The 19499-nt window shown below is 57.6% G+C and overlaps 1 protein-coding gene across 2 annotated transcripts in view; it reads right to left on the reverse strand.

Annotated features, from left to right (window-relative positions):
• Positions 1 to 19499, reverse strand: part of HTT (huntingtin) — a 123716-nt gene that overhangs the window by 5984 nt on the left and 98233 nt on the right. For both annotated transcript variants that reach the window (XM_024993718.2, XM_002688430.6), the window contains 18 exons: positions 18322 to 18463; positions 16682 to 16861; positions 16175 to 16351; positions 15815 to 15891; positions 14636 to 14774; positions 13605 to 13727; positions 11690 to 11903; positions 11173 to 11318; positions 9709 to 9886; positions 8661 to 8756; positions 8072 to 8259; positions 6509 to 6635; positions 4551 to 4651; positions 3358 to 3512; positions 2951 to 3090; positions 2043 to 2125; positions 1502 to 1629; positions 1273 to 1402 (listed from right to left, as the gene is read on the reverse strand). In XM_024993718.2, coding sequence (XP_024849486.1) covers positions 1273 to 1402; positions 1502 to 1629; positions 2043 to 2125; positions 2951 to 3090; positions 3358 to 3512; positions 4551 to 4651; positions 6509 to 6635; positions 8072 to 8259; positions 8661 to 8756; positions 9709 to 9886; positions 11173 to 11318; positions 11690 to 11903; positions 13605 to 13727; positions 14636 to 14774; positions 15815 to 15891; positions 16175 to 16351; positions 16682 to 16861; positions 18322 to 18463 — 2524 coding nt within the window. The remainder of the gene's footprint in view (positions 1 to 1272; positions 1403 to 1501; positions 1630 to 2042; positions 2126 to 2950; positions 3091 to 3357; positions 3513 to 4550; positions 4652 to 6508; positions 6636 to 8071; positions 8260 to 8660; positions 8757 to 9708; positions 9887 to 11172; positions 11319 to 11689; positions 11904 to 13604; positions 13728 to 14635; positions 14775 to 15814; positions 15892 to 16174; positions 16352 to 16681; positions 16862 to 18321; positions 18464 to 19499) is intronic.

A 19499-nucleotide genomic window follows, 5' to 3' on the forward strand; every position in this document is an offset into this window, starting at 1 on the left:
CTGGAGCCGGGCTCACACACTGCGGCCACTGCCAGCCCAGGTCTCAAAGCCGCGAAGGAGAAGCAGGTGCCTGGCTCAGAAGTCAATGCTTTGGCACCGATTCCTTCTGTCTCCCCAGAGTCTCCAGTTTCTCGTGTGACATCTGAAGATGGGCTCTGATCAGGTGGAAGCCCCCCGAGCACCGGGAGTGTGTTGGAAGCGGGGGCTGGCTGGTCTTCAGGGACCCTGGCAGCTGAACAACTTAGCCGGCAGGACTTCAGGCCACCCGTGGAGGCACGCAGGCCTCTCGAGGTCACAAGGTCAAACACTTTTGTAGCAACGCTGACCCGACCTGCCCCTCTCTCCTGTGCCCTCCCGCACACAGGCACAGCGTTGTTTCCCAGAAGTCACCTGATGTTAACAGACTGAATACACAGGAGCTGTGAGAACCCAGGGACTGCTGATGAGCCAGATGCTGGATGCAAAGCAACTAAAAACTTTTAAGTTATCATTTTTAAATAGACAATTTTTTTTTTTTTTTTGGTCATGCCATGTGGTTTGTGGAATCAAATCTGGGCCCACAGCAGTGCTGAGTCCTAACCACTGGACCACCAAGAATTTCTAGCAACTTGTTTTTTTTAAGATCTTTAGCAGTACTTGTAGTTTGTTGACCTCTTTAATAAAAATCAATTTGCAACTTACAAGTTAAAAGTGAAGTTTTTAAAAATATCAACTTGACCAAATATCAGACAATCTGTAGAAACCTTTAAAGGAATACTGAGAAAAACAGGTTTAAAAAAAAACAAGTCACTCCCGAAAGGAGACACCTTTAGGTCAAAAGAACAGAAATAGCTAACGCGATGGATCCAGTCCCGGGCAGCCCTCCTTCCGGACGAAACCCAGGTGACAAGCCGGCACCGAGTGAGTGACTTTTCAAAGCTCTCAGGTGTGACTTCAACGCTGCGAGGACTGACGGGTGCTGCTCATAGGAAGCTACACTCCCTGGCGGCCCCTTGGGGCTCCTGGACATGAAGGACTCTGAGGCCAACCCCCGGACAACAACCGCCCAGATAGGTGCTTGGCTGCTGGGGGGGTATGTCTGTCACAGGCCTGAGGAGACAGCGCTGTGAGGACAGGCGGTCCCGTGCCGACTCCACGATGCGGCCACTGGGCTGGGGCGTGCCTGCCTGGCACTGTGCGTGGAGTCGGCCCTCCCCTGGCCTGAGAAGCACCACAACCTTCCGGTGTCTCCGCACGGGCCCCGGGTACCACAGGGGCGGGCACGCCACTCACCGAGCGCACTACCTCGCTGATCAGGGTGACGGGGGTCCTCCTGGCGGAACTCGACGGCAGGATCCAGCGACTGTACAACTCAAGCAAAAACTGCGAACAGGAGTGGATGTCGACTCCAGCCCGGTGTTTCCTGCAATTTCCCCCAAAAGAGATGAGAGGTTCATCAAGAGGCCCCCAAACAAGGGACTGGACGGAGCTCCCGCTCGCTTGGACAGAAGGCGGAGGGAACCTGGAGTTGATCGGAGATGTGGGCGGGGACGACGGTGCCGGGGCCTCGGTCTCCTCCTCCTCCTCGTCCCACTCCTCCTCTCGCAAGGGCGTGATGCTGTTCCCCAGCCACACCGAGTGGATGGACACCTTCAGGGGACACGGGACGGGGGCGGTGCTCAGGCGCCGGGCCCGCCTGGGGTCCCTGAAGCGAGCACCAACCCCCATCCCCAGTCAGGGCTGGTCAGACCCCCAGGGGTTCGGGGATTAAGAATGAGCCCCGGGAGCAGCTGAGGTGAAGAGGCGCTAAGAAAGGGAATGTTGAAAAAGAAGAAAGGAAACTTGGCTACTGAGAGACGTCAGGGTGAGGTCTTGACACAAAACGGAACGACAAGGTGGGATCTCTATTCAAAACCGGTCCTCTCACCAGACAACACGTGTGGGCCCGTGTTTCTGAATGACGTAACAAAGCCCCCTACACATGCAGAGGACAGTCAGCTAGCTCTGGAGAGGGGGGGTGTTGGGGAGGAACCAGTCCTGCTGGCCACCCTCCGGGCACTGACCTGGCCAAGCTTGTAGCTCATGTCCCCCAGCTCACGCTCGGGGTTGAGCTGCAGCAGCAGCTTGTCATGGCTGATGAGAGCACCTGCGGGGCAAGGACGCATGAGTGTCCCCCTAGTGGGGAATCCCGTCCCTGCACAGCCCTGAGTGTCCCCTGCAGAGTGGGGAGTCCCATCCCTACACAGCCCTGAGTGCCCCCCAGTGGAGAATCCCATCCCTGCACAGCCCTGAGTGTCCCCCCAGTGGGGAGCCTCATCCCCACACAGCCCTGAGAGTGCCCCAGTGGGGAGTCCCGTCCCCACACAGCCCTGAGTGTCCCCCAGTGGGGAGTCCCGTCCCTACACAGCCGCCCCCCAGTGGGGAGTCCCATCCCCACACAGCCCTGAGAGTCCCCCAGTGGGGAGTCCCGTCCCCACACAGCCCTGAGTGTCCCCTGCAGAGTGGGGAGTCCCGTCCCCACACAGCCCTGAGTGTCCCGCAGTGGGGAGTCCCGTCCCCGCACAGCCCTGAGAGTCCCCCCAGTGGGGAGCCCCATCCCTGCGCAGCCCTGAGAGTCCCCCCAGTGGGGAGCCCCATCCCTGCACAGCCCTGAGTGTCTCCTGCAGAGTGGGGAACCCCGTCCCCACGCAGCATATGAAGCTGGCAGGGCCAGCAGGGTGATATGAAACTATCACTTTTTCTCCATAACAAACCAGACTGAACGGGAACTGGCTGTGGGCTGAGCTGCAGAAGCTGGAGTGTCAGTGGTCGCTGACAAGGTGCCCACCCAGCCGGCAGCCCTGACGACTTTCTGGAGAGTGGGGCCTCCCGAGCCCCCACCCTGGCGCTGGGACAGTCCAGCTGTGCTCATGGGCATAGGGAGCAGGCTGACACCCTCAAGCGACCCACCCTCCCCATGAGCCCCTGGAACCTGTGGTGGCCGGGGCCAGAGACGGGACGGGGTCCCACGCCTGGTACAGGTGGTGAGTGGCGGCGTTTTCTCTCCTGGAAACCATTGCCTGGATCTCCTGCTCGACAATCCCTCTGATGATGCTCAGCTTCCTCCCAAACCTAAGTTCAGAGCAAAGGTTACTGCCATCCAGCTCCTCCGGAATCTTCACAGTGAACCCCCTGGCTCCCAGCTTCGCCTCCAGGAAACACGGAAGAGCCCGGGCCCTGCACAGGCGCCCCCTTAGCTCCGCCGGAGCCGGCCCCCGACACCGGAGGCCAGGTCATCAGACTCAGCCACCAAACCACCCTGGCAGCAAAGGAAAGGGCGCCCCGGGGCCTCCCTGCTCCCATGCGGCCGTGCTCTGGGGACACGGTTCTCGGGCCCACCTGGTGTCAAGGGCCTTCAGGGGCTTGTTCCGGGGCTGCTGCTCCAGGCAGCTCACGGCCGGGTTGCCAGCCACAGGCACGGTCATCGCGCTCAGCACCAGGGAGGTGATGGCCTGCACAGCCAGGACGTGGATCTGCGTCCTCTCCACGTCCTCCTGGAAGGAGAGCCCCAGGTCACCAAGGCGCACACCGCAGCACGCTACCTCCCCCATGGCTGCCCGGCCAGGCGGCCTCACGGGCACGGGCCCCGAGCAGGAGGAGGAGACGCTTCAGAGTTTCCCTGAAGATAAACCCAAAGGCTGGGGACGCCCGATGAGCCGAGCATCCCTCCCGAAGGCCGGCCCGGCTCACAGGCAGCTGCTGAGGGTTCACGGAGGCCCTGACGCAGCAGAGAGAGGCTCCCTCTGACCCTGGAACTGAGTGTCTGGCCCCGAGCGGGACAGATGGACGTGCCTTCCTGCCCGGGGTCCCGGGGTGTCTGCCTGAATTCACCAGAATCCACATGCATCTATGATTTGAGATAAATCTGATGGGCAAGTGGCTGCTTTTCAGAGCCAGCTTTCCTCCAGACACAAACCTCCAAATAGGAATTACTTTTTAAGAAACTGTCCTCAATTTCCTCACCAGCTTTAAGGGCCCTGCATATGACAAGCTGCTAGCTCCTCTCCAGCGAAAGTCACTCCTGGTAATGTCTGACACATATACTCTCTGAACTGCCGTTTCTGCTGCTTCATACCACACCTTCTACCTGAAGAACGTGTGTCTGAGGACTTTCAATATTTTAGGCTTTCCTTTACCAGAACGTGTCTTCTATTAATTTTAAACTACCATAATATGCATTAACACTCCAAGCCGCATAAAATTTTTGCAAAACAAGAGAAATAAACACTGGTAATCACGTGTGGCCTCTAAGACACGTCTTTCCTCTTTGATGGAATGTTGCTACACACCATACCTGAACAGTGAGAAGCAGAACACAAGATACATTTAAGAAAGGACACAGTCCTACGGCCTGGAGGCAGCACGCTGCGGTAAACGCCTTCCAGCCACGATTCTAGAGCACCCAGACCTTGGAACACCAGCCAGGACGTAACTGGCTACCCGTTTACCAACCGGGTGAGACAGGCGGAAGGGCGTGCTGCCCCGGCCCCCACGCACGGGGTGCTTCCGTGCGAGCCTGCGCGCAGCCTTACTTCCGGGGGGCTCTCCTCCTGCTCCATCATGAGCGGCTGAGTCACCAGGACGCCGAGAAGGGTGGCCCATGTCTCCTCAAACTGGGTGCGGCTGGTCCACCCTGGAATGTGAGTGTTGCTTTAGACAGACGGTCCCCGCTGCTCCGCCTTCTCTGCGAGACAGGGCAGTGGGTACTCTGGCTCTCGCTGGCCAGGTGCCCACAAAGCCACTGCCCAGAGACTCAGGATGGCGCTGCAGTGCAGCCTCACTTCCGGCCGAGCCCAGCGGTGAACAGACCAACACAGCTGAGTTCAGCCCAGGTGGCCTGGTGTGAAGCACCCTCTGGACCCTGCTGTGTGGATGTCCGAGTGGGTGACGCTCATATGGGGTCAGAGTGCCCTCTGCCCAGCTTAGCAGGGGCTGGGACGGCCTTACTTAGAGTCACACCCCCAGACCACATGGGTGTGTTCAGCCTCCACTGTGGAACCACACCAGAGCGGATGCACAGGCTGCCGGGTGAACTCTACGTCAGGGCAGCGGCATAAAAGCTTAGAGCAATGGCTGCCCTGACTCCGTCAAGAAAGACGGTAGGTCGAGACAGAGTGTAACCTGTGGGGAAAGTCCAGTCTGTGAGGAGAGCATCTCAGGGGCCATTCTCAGGCACCACTGTCCCAAGCCGCTCTCAAGGTGGTCCTGGGTGAGCAGTTATCCCAAGGGCCGTGACCCTAGAGGGGAGGAGGCCGTGCCACTTGAATCAGGGCTACAAGGGGCAAGAACAGGGTGCCGAGGACAGAAAACCAAAGCCGCAAACATTAGGAACTCTCTGGTGACGTGACGTGGACAGACAGAGCGGCTGATTCAGGTACGGAGCAGACACACAGATGAGCTGAGGCAGGAGGCCTAGAGAGACGTGTGCAGACTCCCCAGCAGGAGAGAGGAAACGAAGGACCACGGGCAGCAGCGGCGTACGGGGAGGCCTGCAGGCCACCTCCAGGTGAGTGGGGACTGACGACGCAGATGGGGAAGCCCAGAGACACAGGGCGCGGGGGTCGGGTGGGCTGGGGGAGGCAGGGGCCGCCGGGGAGAGGGCGGAGAAGTTCCGAAGACAGCAGCCTCAGACTGCTGCTCAGGCTTCGCTGTGGACAGGGAGAGGGCTCACCGCTCGACTCAGGGAGGAGAGGTGGCAGCGAGGTGTCTGCTGGCCCACGCCCCAGGGTCACCGCAGCACAGACCCCGTGCAGGCTGAGAGAGGAGGGGCGCTGGGCGGAGGGGCCGACGTGGGGCTGGGGCTGGCATGGAGTTGCCCTGCCGGGCGCAGCCTCGCAGGCTCTGCCGATGACAGCGCTCACGCGCCAGGGCTACCCCCAGCCACAACACGGGGACGAAGAGGGTGAGCTTCCGCTATGCTGCAGGCAGCAAGGCAGCGTCCTGAGGGGAGCCTGGGACCCTGCTGCTGACGGAGACGCCGCGCGTCGGGCCCTTCCGTTTCTAAGGTTGCAGCAGTTGTGTGAAACAGCCGCCACCCGCGTGCCACGGACGGTCCAAGAGCAGTCCTGGGGGTCAAAGCGGCTGCCCCGCAGCCCAGTGCTGCCCCCCTGGGGTCTGCTGCCTGCCCCGCCTCATGGCGCACACCGCTCTGCCTGGCACACGGGGACCGGGGCGGCAGCGGTCACAGGCGGCTCCCGCAGGGAACCCCGCACCCTCCAGCCGAGGGGCCGAGACACAGGCCAAACCCGGCTCAGCACCACCCATCACAGGGGCACCGCCTGACCTGACGTGAACATGCGGGAATAAACGCTCTCACACACACACGTGCACACACACTTGTCATCGTGACAGCTTTGTGTATATTATAGAATGTACGCACACGATTGTGTCCTGCCTCAACGCCTCCCTGGATAAAAGAAGGCAGACCCCACCGCTGCCCCAGCTCCCAGCAAGCGTGTCAGGGCGACGCGCCCACAGGGCCCTGGCCTACCCAGCGTGTTGATGCGGTAGATGAACTCTCTGAAGACCTCCTTCTCCTGAAGGAACTCCACGGGGATCTCAGGGAACACTGTGCCGAAATCCCCGCCTGGTTTGGGTGACCATCCGAGTTTCCACACCTAAGAGGGTGGGAGAAAAACAGTGAAGGCAAGGTGGCCAGACGGGGAGGGCACCCAGAAACGCGCCTTCTCTCCCCACGGCTCCCTGGCTGCAGACACGGTTGAGCGGGGGAGCTCTCCGAGTCCAGCTTCGTCGCCCAGTGCTGCTCCCGCAGCAGGAGCCCAGCTCCCAGCCGGCCCCGGCTTGCGCTGGATCCCCGAGTCCGGTCCCCCGGCCCCGGCTCGCGCTGGGTCCCCGAGTCCGCAGCAGGAGCCCAGCTCCCAGCCGGCCCCGGCTCGCGCTGGATCCCCGAGTCCGGTCCCCCGGCCCCGGCTCGCGCTGGGTCCCCGAGTCCGCAGCAGGAGCCCAGGTCCCAGCCGGCCCCGGCTCGCGCTGGATCCCTGAGTCTGGTCCCCCGGCCCAGCAGCTCCAGCACCTCTGGCAGACACTCTCAAGGAGCCACGTGGGGCGCAGCGCTCGCGCGAGGAGCCTCATCTACAGGGCGTGGTCTGTGCGGGCCAGACACTGGGGCCTCCGGACTGTGCCTTCCTCTATCTGCTCCCCACTCCCTCCCAAAGGCGAGCCGGCTTGACACCTGCAGGGACGGCCCGAGGGCAGCGCCAGCTCCCCAGCTCTCCTCCCAGTTCCATGGTGACCTCAGGACAGCAGCTGCTGGGCTTTCCCTCAGAAGGAGCCCCTGAGTGGGACTCCTTCCCCTCCCACAGCAAAATCCTCTTCAGGCCAAGGGCCCCCTGCCTCCTCTGAGCAGCCACCGCAGAACCTCGTGTGCACAGAGGCTGCACCCCACCAGCTGGCACGCACCCTCCCCAGGCAGCAACAAGCACCCGCCTCAGGCCCCGGCCCACCTCCCCCGGCCGGCTGCAGCCCCGCATCCTGCTCGTCCAGGCCCTACCGGTTATCTAGAACCAGGTCCTTTAACAGTGCCCACTGGATCCTGGTTCTGGTTCTGAAGCTAGCTTTGGAAGAGCAGCTGAGCTGCAGCTGGGCCAAACCCCTGGGCCGCCTTGGGGTGACTGCTGACAGGGAGGCAGTGAGGAGCGCAATTTCTGCTCTCCCACTAAAGAGACGGGTCTGAGGAGCCGCCTTGGGGTGACTGCTGACAGGGAGGCACGTGAGGGGGCGCAGTTTCTACTCTCCCACTAAAGAGACGGGTCTGAGGACCTTAGAATAGCACCTGGTGCCGTGGGGGCAATTGCTTCATTTCGCCTCATTTTGCCACGTGATCCCTCACCGTTTCAGAGCACTGCTACTAATGACCGAGCCACGGCGCGCCCGAGGAGCCCAGACGGGTGTCTTGACGGCACACAGGAGCACGCCAGCCCCCGTCAGCGGGCATTGGCGCGCTCACGCCTTGGCTTCCTGCTCAGGGACCCCGAGCTGGGCGCCTGCCGAGTCTGCCTCGTCTGCGTCCTGCGCCAGGGGAGGGCTGACTCACCAGGGGCGGGACGCGCATGTAGCTGTTGACGAGCGGCAAGCGGGCCAAGCTGATGACGATGTTCCTGAGCACCGGCGTGAGGAACGCGGGCGTACGGCTGTTCCTCTTGTGGCCCAAGGCCAATACCGACGGCAGGCACTCCACCATCTCGGCCACCATGCCACAGGCTGCAGTGATGTACTGAGGGTCTGAACAGACACCGCCGTAAGAGAGGCCCCTGCTGTTGAAGCACACCCCGAACCACCGCCCCGCCCCCGACTTGCCCAGCCTCACAGGGTGGGAGGCACAGGCCCACCACGCGCCAGAGACGTGACTTGTCGTGGGCGCCTCACATGGACTCATTTACTTCACCCTCCTGCAGCCCCATCAGCTGAGCGGGACACCCCCGCGGGGTGTGAGGTCACGGAGAGCCAGGCGGCGGACCATGCCCACAGCGGGGCGGAAAAGGAGCCATCTCCCAGCTCCAGGACAAGCAGGACACAGCCGAGGACGGGTCAAGCATCCACACCGACCACGTAGGAGTACTCTCCCATGAATGACTCTCAAGCCCCCGAAGACTCGACGTAAGAGAAACGACCCCAAGACTTACTCTGTGTGTCTGAATCCACGCTGTCCTCTCTGGCAGCCTTGGGGGTGCTCGTCCTTCTTTCTGGACTAAGAAGCTGGTCCCCGGGCTGCACCACAACTGAAATCACAACGAAACAAACAGAAGAATTCCAAAGCATGTCGACCGTCCCTTTCTGTTCAGATTTTCACATTCGTGTAGCCTTATGAACGCTTCCCAAGTGACAGGTTAGGTCAAGTGAGCTTGAAGTTTCCTAGATTCAACTTGGGACAACTTCAGACCCACTAGACTCAAGTATCAATCTCTAGTTAATCTGAAATGCACCAGGATCTGAACTTCTACACTTGGATTCCTCAGTCCTTCCGCTCTCTGCCACCTCTGACCCTGAGGGCTTTTATCAGACAGCTCATGATCCATTACTGCTAACAGCATGCCTGGAGCCCCCAAGAAGCTTGGCTTTGATAAATCACTCCCTGGATCTTTGTTTTCATGTTACTACAAATGGACAGATGAAAACAATTTAAACAATGAATCTTCAAAACACCACTCTATATTTAATTTAAAAATACAAAACATCAAGACACCCTCTCACATGTAAACTATAAAATCCAATTTTAAAAACATTTTGGCTAATGACCCTTGTTAAGGACACTGTCCCTTGAAAAGAATAAGACACTTTTATTTCAAAATTGATGCAGTATAGAAACAAGCATTTTGACTGTAACAGAAAAAAAGTGATTTTTGAAGGTAATCTTATTGGTCTTGTGACGACTCACAACTAAAGGGGGAACCGCCAACTAGGACCCGAGACCAAAGGGCCAGGAAGCAGATGCAGTTCTTAATGGAAGCTGAAATTCCAAATCCACACAAAAGCAAATTCAAGTCAAATTCTAGGGCAGACTCCAAGAGCCCGGAGATGAAGGCAAGGCCCGTAATTCCTCCACCTCCTCACTCCCGATTCCCAGCTCAGCACCTGGAGAGCAGGTGGCAAATAACCGTCTGCGCCTAGCCCTGCAGCACGGACCACTGCTTCAAGGGCCAAAGGACAGCGCGCGCCCCGGTCTCGACTCACTGGCCTCCAGGATGAACCGCACACAGTGGATGAGGGAGCAGGCGTGGGTCACCATGTCGGGCGCGGCGAGCAGGCTCCAGAGGCCGGGCAGCTGCAGGGCCAGGCAGCAGCAGTCCAGGCCCGCCTGCAGGTCCAGGCTCAGCGGGACCCTCGAGTGGATCAGGTGCCACGACAGTGCCTGTGGGGCGGGTCGTGTGAAGGAAGGCCCCGGGCCCCATCCCGCCCCAGGGCCCGCCGTCGGGCACGTCCAGACTGCCCTCCGGAGCCACGGCTCTCAGGCCACCACTCCCAGCTCCTCCAGTCCAACCCCGACCCGCTAGCTCACTGGGGGACGCCCGCCTCATCTGGTTGCCCTGTCTTCAGCTTCTGCGCCTCCGGCTCTGACCACTCAGGCTGTGGGCTAGGCGCTCCCCTAGAACTCCCACAGCCCGGGGGGCTCCCACAGCCCGGGGCCTTGGCCTCGGCCACAGTCATGGAGGCTGAACCCGACAGTGAGGCTGTGCTGGCTGCTTCCCAGCAGGTAGAGCCACTCAGCCCGGCTTCCCTCGTCTGTGAAATGAGACCAGCAGCCCTCACAGGGCTACAGTGAGCCCTGAACGGGATGCTGCAGGGAGGGCCGCCCTGCCCATGGCGACGGCAGCGGCCTCTGCAACATCACCAGCTGCCTGTCTGCCAGCCTTCCTGCGGCCCCAGCACCTGAAGGGCAGGGTCACAGCACTCGGGCTCATCGCTTCAGGAGCAAGCGTGTGAGTGCCCTCTGCATGCCGCTGTCTCCCCGCGGCCCGGCGGCGGGGGTGTGGGTGCTGTTCAGGTGTCTGCCTCCCAGGGCGCAGGCCGGGCGCTTCTCCAGAGGGCACATGAAAGGACCGGGGCCCACCCTGTGCACACGGTTCAGGTTGGGGGTATTTATAAGTGTTAACACCAAGAGCGTTCAATTCCCCACAGCTGAAATAGCAGGCTTATTGCTCAATTTGAAATATAACAAATTTCTCAGATCGCTACTTTTTAAGTGTCTAAAATTAAAATACTCACGACTTTTTCTCCCTGGAAATAAATTTAAATGGATGGTTTGTACTAAATCAAAAAACTTTCTTGGCATCAAGGAAACAGACTCACAAATAAGTGAACAAGGCCTCCCCGCCCTGTACCTGGGAGACCCCGGGCAGGAGGCCAGGTCCCAGGTCTGACTCGTCAGAGCGCCCGCCCCCCCAGCCCAGAGGCAGAGATGGGGGCAGATGCTGCCAACCTCACGAGGCAAACTGTACAACAGAGCCACAAGAGGAGCGACCGTGCTCAGAGGAGCAGGGGTGGGCGTGCTGCGGGACACGGGCACTGAGGGGAGGGCAGGCCTCGGGCGTCAGGCTGGCCCCGCTCTGGGTTTCAGACAGAGGAGCCTCCTCCCTCTGCGGGCGGTGCCTCAGCCTTCCCGCAGCTCTGAGCCCGAGTTCCCGCACTGCGGCTTACCTCGACAGTCATGACCATGAACTTCACAGTGTCCCTCTCTTTCTCAGGAGGAAGGTGCAAATGGCTGGGCAGCTTGGAGAACACCAGCAGGTACTGGGCCAGGGCCTGGGCCAGGGTGGTCAGAGTCCGATACAGTGCAGCATCCCCTGGAACAGAAGGCCCCGTGGGTGGACGAGCCCCCAGCAGAGCCCTGACCTTCCCTGCGAAGCTGACAGCGGCTGCAGACATGGCTCCCGGAACACACTGCACACACCCCACCGTCCCGTGAGCCCAGGCCCCGTGTTCCCGAGGCTGAGACTGCGCTCCTCGGGGCCCGGAGCCTGGGCCACGCCAAAGCATGGCAAAGTGGGACACACAGCAAGGACACTCGGAGCCAGGGCCCAGGGCGGGCCCCCGGCTGCCTCTACATGCCACAGAGTGCTGGCCCGCAGCCTTCACTGTGCCTTCACTCGGCGCAAGGCCTGGCACCAGCTCTGCAGCATTTTATAAAAGTAAGAGGAGCTTTCAGTGTACTTACCAAAGAGGTCATCCAGCTTGCTCCAGTAGGCGCTGGGTTGCGTGGGCAGGAACGGCTGGAAAGCTTCGTGGACGGCGGGAAGCTGCTGGACCACAACAGTCACGCGGTCCAGAGTTGCCGTGCGAGCTGCTTCAAAAAGGGGGCTCTCCTGGCCCCCCGAGATCTCACGCATGCCCAGGCCCAGGCACGGCGCCAACAGGCTCAGGTTGAACTCCTGAATCAGGGCATTAGAGGTTGAACAACGACTGTGACACGTGTCCAGTCAGGCAAGAGACACACAGCAGAGAGCAGAACACAGACATTCGGAGACGGCAGATAAGCACGGCGTCAGAGACTCGCGAACAAGTACCTGCTCCCGCTTCTGTCACAGATAACCGACCACCCCCATCCTACATCCGACCAATGAGGTATTTTCTGGACTCTACTAGTTCCTTCAAGTTTTATTTATTTTGGCAGAGCCACAAGGCATGTGTGATCTCAGCTCCCCAACCAAGGATGGAACCCAAGCCCCCGAGTGGAAGCGCAGAGTCCTAACCATTGGACAGCCAGGGAAGTCCTGGTACTTTAATTCTAAAGAAATGTTTCTGCCTTCATATTTATCTGAAGTCAAAAATTTAATATGATGGAATTTTAACTGATACAGATACAAAATCAAGCTGATGTGCCACCCAGGAAATCAGTGGAACACCAAACGTCCCCAGTGTCTGAAAAAGACAAGTGATGTTTCAAAAGCAGGTGAAAGAAATCACAGCAGGCATAGAAATGTGGCAAGTTTGATTGGAAAAACAGCACTCATTCGATAATGCTTCAATTTGTATTGTGCTCTGCCAGCTTTTGAAAGCCATTTAAGGATCTTTCCAGCAGATCTTTAGTTAACATTCAGAAAAGCGTGTCATCACCAGTGACCAAAACTGAGCCCTCTGGTACAGCCATTAATGCTGAGCCTTTCTTTAAAGCTGGTAAAAGTCTAATTCGCAAATTTGGAAAATTCAATAAATCGGTTATTAAGTAAGCTTATCATTTACCAGCAAATCAGCTTTCACTGAATGGCTCTTAAAATGATTTTAGCAAACTGATGCTCCTGTTCTTTTTCCACGGAGCTTTTATTTTCACACTGATGGAGGGTCAGTGCTTGGGAACACGCGGCTGCGTGGTTGCACCGAGGCTCTCCGTGTCACACCTGGACTGTCCCCTGGGCCTACGTCACTCCCACTTGGTCTACTCAAGGCAGCACCACGACACCTAAAGGTTTATCAGCTGCTGGTCCCAGGAGGTCTGAGAAGGGACCTGCCAGGGCTGTGGCCAGCTCCACACAGCAGCCTGCAGGCTGCCTCATGAGGCGGGGGCCTCCCTGCATGCACTGCGTGCAGGGAGGGGCTTCCTAGTTTCCAGAACATCATCACAGAGTCTACTCCATCACGCACCGCAACACCACGCTGCTGCTGCCTGTCAGGGGCGCGAGACAAGCAGATCTCACTGCAAGTCAAGGGAGCCTGCTTCCTTCAGGTTCCCAGGGGGTGCCAGTGGCAAGGAATCCACCTGCCAACACAGGAGACCCAAGAGATGCAAGTTTGATCCCCGGGTTGGCAAGATCCCCTGGAGAAGGGAATGGCAACCCACTGCAGTATTCTTGCCTGGAGAATTCCATGGACAGAGGAGCCAGGCGGGCTACAGTCCATGGGGTCTCAAAGAGTCGGACACAACTGAGCGACTAACACTTATAATTGATTTCCTTTAACTGCGTGAAAGGGTGAGCTAAACACAGGAGGCTGAGGTCACACGCTGCATCAGGTTCCCTGCCTTTAAGGCACAAAGGTGAGGGGCGCACACTGCAAGCAGGTCATGCCACAGTGGAGCAGGGCAGGCCCGCGCGAGCGGCGAAAGCGACGCAGACCCCGCGTCCCTAGCCCCGTACCGAGTGCATCATGAAGGCGCCCAGGTCGCCCGCAGGGATCCGGCTCACCAGCTCTGCGCCTTCCAGCAGGGCAGAGTCTGACCGAGTCCAGCACTGGGCCTTCACCAGCTGCACGTACCAGTCCTGGACAGAAGGGAAGGAGACGGCAGGCTGCAGCCGCGCGGGCTCTCGGGGCTGCAAGCTGACCGTCAGCCTGTCTCCGTGCTGCCTGACCCTCACGCCCATGGCCTGGCCCAAGCACACTGGGCCATCCCTGGGCCACGACCAACCCTCAGTGAGACCAGATGCTGGCCGTCACCACCCCGCGGGCCCTCCTATGGGAGAGGCCATGAGGGCAGTGATGCAGACCTGTGACCTGTCCACACCGCCTCCCCTCATCTGCTGAAGGCGCCGCTGTCCCTGAGCCTCAGCCGTGCCCTGAGGGCAGCGGGCCCACCTCTGTCCGCCCTGCTGGGCACTGTGCCCATCGCCTCTGGGCATCTGCTCTGCTCCCTCTCCCCAGGGCCAGCGCCGTGGAAGTGAGGACAAGTCATGCCTGAGAACTGCGGCCCAGGCCTCGCTAGTCTCTGCTCGGGATGCTGGATTCTGGGGTCCAACGACATATTTAAACTGAACTCGCTCCCAGAAAGGACAGCAGCAAGGCTCTGCCAGGGCTCTGAACGAGCTCCAGCTCTGAGGTGAGTGGTTCCCAACCCAGGACAAGGTGCCAGGGCCCACAGGTCGGGGGTGGATATGCGCAGATCAGCAGGCCTAAGCAGAGGAGACAACTCGGGTGGGTGGGCCACAGACACCGTGTTCCGATTCTCCATCGACCACCCGACCCTCGGCCCCTGCTAAAAGCCAGGGCTGCATTGCACGGCCCTGTCACCGATGCAACTGTACCCACCGCGGGCAAGAATCAGGGCAGGCTGAGGGCCCTCGGGGGCTGCACTGGGTGCCGGGAGGACCTGGCACCTGAGCCACCCCGTGGCCCAGGCGGACAGCAGTCCTCAGCAACCCAAGGGCCGGGGTGTCAACACGCAGACACTTACTTTGTCAGGATTCACTGCCTCCAGTGCCAGGGGCCCATCCCCGTCCAGGGGGTGGGACGTGACGGGGGGCGTGGGGCCATGCGACCCCGGTGCGGTGGCGAGACGAAGCCTGTCCAGCAGGGAGTAGAGCCTCTGGTGTCTGGAAGGCAATCACACGCGGGTTAGAAGCCACACCGGCTCTTCCAGCGAGATGAGACGTGCCTGAGACTGTGCAGAGCTGCTCCTCCTCAACACTCACACAGGTCATGGTGCAGAGTCAGGCCTAGCTGACGGGCAGCCTCCAGAGACGCGGCCCGTCAGCATTCTCCAGGAGCCTCGCTCACCGGACAGCGCCGCAGGGACACACAGCGTGAGCGCCACTCGGTGCTGCTCGGGGACCCACGTGGACCAGGTAAGACCCCAGGGCACAGATCCACTCAGTCTCCGCATAATACACAGTTTATACCCATCTACATTCACTTCATAAACAAATCACCTCATCTGGCACAGGGTATTTTTATTCTTCCTCATCTAGGGACGAAAAAAGAAAGTCTGACCTCCCATCACTTGTTTTGAGAACAGAGTTCTGATGCAGACTACAATGTCAGCCACTCCACGTGCTGACAGGTCACCTGAGGCCACACACTGCCCAGGAAGTCCTGTCCCTCTGAGTTAGACCATCAACTGCTACTCCTGAGACTGCAGTCACAGCACACTGACCCAGCACAGGAGAGAAGGTAAAGCTCCCTTTTATTCTGCAGTGATGGAAATACACTCACGTCATAGGCATCAGGATTTCAGATAAAGGCCTCTAAGGCTCTGCAGACAAAAGGAGGTGATAGATTGCTATGGAGCGAGAACACTGACGAGCTGCAGACACACTTCTGGGTAACGTGTCTCAGCTCTGCTGTCTCACTCACTGATCGGATCACAGGTTTCGATCCTAAGACAGAGCTGATCACTGGTACTGCCACTCAGAGCAGACAGTAAGCGAGGGCTATGCCAATGCGCACCCTTCTCAGCCATGGGCACTAACGCGGCAGAGCGGGTCTGCACTCTGCACAGAGACCGGGTAATTTTGAAGGCTCTCTCGAGGCCCATCTGCCACCTAGAATGCACGTCCCTCTCTTGTCCTGTGAGGCTGTGCCCTTGTGAACCCTTGTCTCCGCACCTGCGGTGAGAAGCCCGGCCATGCGTTACCTCTGTGCTAACCCGCTGCTCTGCAGGTGCTCCTGGATCCGGATCAGCTCCTCCGCCGGCAGCTGGGCCGTGCTGCTCTAGAGGAGACAAGACCACGTCAGTGTGTGTGACGCACAGGAGGTCAGAGGCACCGCGCTCATCTACAGAACACAAGAGCTGCGTCCGGCTCCTGGGAGCAAAGGCGGACCGTAAGCACAGGAAGCACAAGAGTGGGACACACAAAAAGGACCGACGCAGCCGTGCTGCACACGTCGCTCAGGGCCGTGAAGACGACGCCTGCGGAGGAGGAGCCGGCCCAGAGCTTCACCTGCCCTGCCAAGTTTCCAGTAAAAATCAACGCGCAATGTTATCTCCTAGTACCTGTAAATTTGCGGCCAAAAGCATTTCCACCCGGCGACAAGCAAGGGTGTCGACCATGCGAGCCAGCACACGGAACGGCGTGCACAAAAGCTTGTCCACGTACAGCATCAGCACGGCACCCGACTGGCTCAGGTGGATCCCTTCCAGGCACTGGAGCGTTCTCTTCAGCATGGTGGGCTGCAGAGTGAGAGAGGAGAGAGATGAGGGCAGCGGAAAGAATAGGTTAAAAAACCAATGGGGGCTTCCCCGGTAGCTCAGGGGTAAAGAATCCACCTGTCAATGCAGGAGACATGGGTTCGATCCCTGATCCGGGAGGATCCCACACGCAGTTGAGCAACAAAGCCTGTGCACCAAAACTCTGGGGCCTCTGCTCTGGAGCCCGGGGGCTGCAACCACTGCACCCCGCACGCCCCGGGCCCACGTCCCACAGCAAAAGAAGCCAAAAATGTCAATGCTCCATTCTTCAGGCAGAGAAAACGCGCATCAGCCGGCACCCAGGAGACTTACAGTTGAAAGATTTTCACAGCGAGACTGAATTGCCTGGATGAAAAGGCCACTGGCAGCGGAATTCCGATGGATGGCGCTGATGAAGTCCTGCACCGGAGGCTCGTGGGACAGGTTGATCAGGTCTTGAATGTGGTTCACGATGAGCCATGTCAAGTGCTCCGAATCATGCAGGTTCTGGCACTGAGGACAAAGCCAGCAATGAGAGGCCACCGTCCAGTGGACACACACGGCGACGCCACAGAAGAGGCCAGGACAGGCAGGGAGGAGAGAGCCGGTTCCAGACTGCAGCCCTCACTGAAAACGCCTAGCGTCTGGACAGCGATACTGACGAGGTCCAAACACACTTCACAGAGCCTGACCCCCGCCACCCCAGCCCCAACAACCACACAACGTGGCCGTGACATTCCATCAGGCCCCAGGGACGTGCACCCCAGCAGCTCGGCCCCCAGGGCTGAGGGCGTGGGGCGCCCAGGGCAGTGGCGGCCGCGTGAGACTCCAGGGCAGGCGGCACTCCAGCCAGAGCGCACCTGCATCCCCCGCCCCGGGCCGCGGTCCGGCCTCCTGACGGGAGCTCTCCAACTACTCTTGCTCCAACTTTGTGACAAGTCAGTGGAAAAAAAGAATTCCCTGTTAACTGTCACAGTTTTGATAGTTTCTGAATTTAAAATATGAATGATTCCTACATATCCGATGAACCTTAAGGGAAGATATTTCACATAAGATTTATAAGGAGATAAAAAATACACATTTTAAAATATGTATGTTGCCTTTTCATTATAATTCCTGATCCTAGGCAGAAATTGTTAAAACAAGATACATTTTCTGCCATCGGGTTAATGATTAATACTTTTCATGTGGGATAATTTGATACTATTAACATAAAATAAATACTTTTCCTACTGTTCTGTGAAAACATCATTATATAATTATAACAAATTACTTTAAAAAGTGGAACAAGATAGAAAAACTACTTCAACAACAAGAATGTAAAGCAATGTGTAAGTATTAACAAACTGCCATCATGGCAGGAAGAAGCTCTGCAGAGGGCGGAGGGGAGCGCGTCATGTCTGCCCCGAGGCGGGCGGTATTCCCGTCCACCCGGAGAAAGGATCAAACGTCAACGAGGTGGAACGTTGGGTCCTCTCTGAGTTGTTACCATTAAGGTTTAATTTTCTTCTGTTTACTTATTTGGCTTTTGCAAATTTTCTGTGTTAAACAAGAGATGACTGTAATTTTATGGTAAAAAAATACTAAAAGAGTCATATTTTAAAAGAATGTCATTCAAACAGGAATCTATTTAAAACGCGGCAATTAACTTCTGAAAACCTTTTCCACAGATTTAAACAGATTTAGTCAGAACCTCACTCAGATTTGTAGTTCCTTCCCATTAGTACTGTCACTGAAGACGACAAAGGCACCCAGCGCTGCAAGTGGCCTGAGCAAGTGATGGCTGACCCAGCCTTCTGCAGACGAACCTCAACTCCTGGGACCAGATCCGAGTCTGACTTCCCATTATAGTTAGGAGCAGGATTCAAATTTAGTTTTTCACTGGCGGAACTGGCGGGAGGGCGGAAGTCAGTCTGGAGCGGCATCAGCTGCGTGAACCCTGACCCTGCCACCGCCGGCATTCGCACACTTACGACGTAGTCGCAGAAGAGAATGAGGGCGCCTCTCCGCACGATCTCTCTGTTGCACATCCCCAGCTTGGAAGCCACGTCCGGATCCTCGTCCTCTCCAGATGTCTCCGGACTCAGCGACTTCGTGCTGGACAGGCTGCGTCTTCTAGAAGGAGCAACAGAAGCTCTGACGGCGTTTCTGAGGCGGCAGCGGCTTATTTTCAAAACACTGAAGACACTTATTGCTCTGTCCCAGTTCTAAAGCAGTCCGTTTACTTTAAATACGGCCATACCAGAATGATGTAAGAGCCACTCTCAGTGATCTACTCCTGAGCTATGGGATGAAGCACACGTGGAAAACTAAAGAAAAGAGGAGACTTAACAGGCAGGAAACTAAGCTGCTTGACTGGAAGGCCAACTCCACCCTGAAGTGCTCTTACCTCATCAGCGGCATCTGATCTCACAGCTACAGCCTCTGGAAGGCCCTGAAAGCTGTCAGGAGCCAGAGGAAAACCTCCCCATGCCCACGTTTCAGTCTTCAGTTGCCAGCCTAAACACACCTGCAGTGTCCATGTTATCATGGAAACCCCGACTAAAAGCTTTTCTGCAAAATTAATTCTTCACCAGCGAAGGTTATTTCAGTTCACGTTTACTTCTTACCTCATCGTAATTCCCATTACAAACAGGTGGGGTCTGCTCAGCTCTGCTCCTTATTTGGGGGACTGCATCATCACAGGCTTGTCATTTGCCTATGATAAGGCATACGAACTAAGGCATAGGCTTATCATATACCTATGATGAGGCATAAATGATTACGAACTCTGAGATTCTCAATTCTGGCCACCACTCTTAAAATGCAGCAGTTGCCATGCTCGCAAACTGACTCGAGGGTCAGTAAGATAAGGCCCTCGCCTCATCAGCCAAGGCTTAGCAGAGATGGAGACGACATCAGGACTAGAATATTCTGAAATGTGTCAACTTTTCCTACCAACATCTCAGTATTTGAATGAGAACTGGCATAAAAAAATTCTACAGGTAAAAAAAAAAAAAAGAAAACTTTACCATTTCTGTTTTTGAACGAGTGAATGGATAAGTGGACGTGCACACAACGTGAAACAAGGCAGCAATCACAAGAAGCTAATTCTGATGTGTGCAACACAGTGAATGAACCTTAAATACACTGAGCTAAGTGACAGAAGCCA

Source organism: Bos taurus, chromosome 6 (assembly GCF_002263795.3).
Source record: "Bos taurus isolate L1 Dominette 01449 registration number 42190680 breed Hereford chromosome 6, ARS-UCD2.0, whole genome shotgun sequence".
Lineage (NCBI taxonomy): Eukaryota > Metazoa > Chordata > Mammalia > Artiodactyla > Bovidae > Bos > Bos taurus.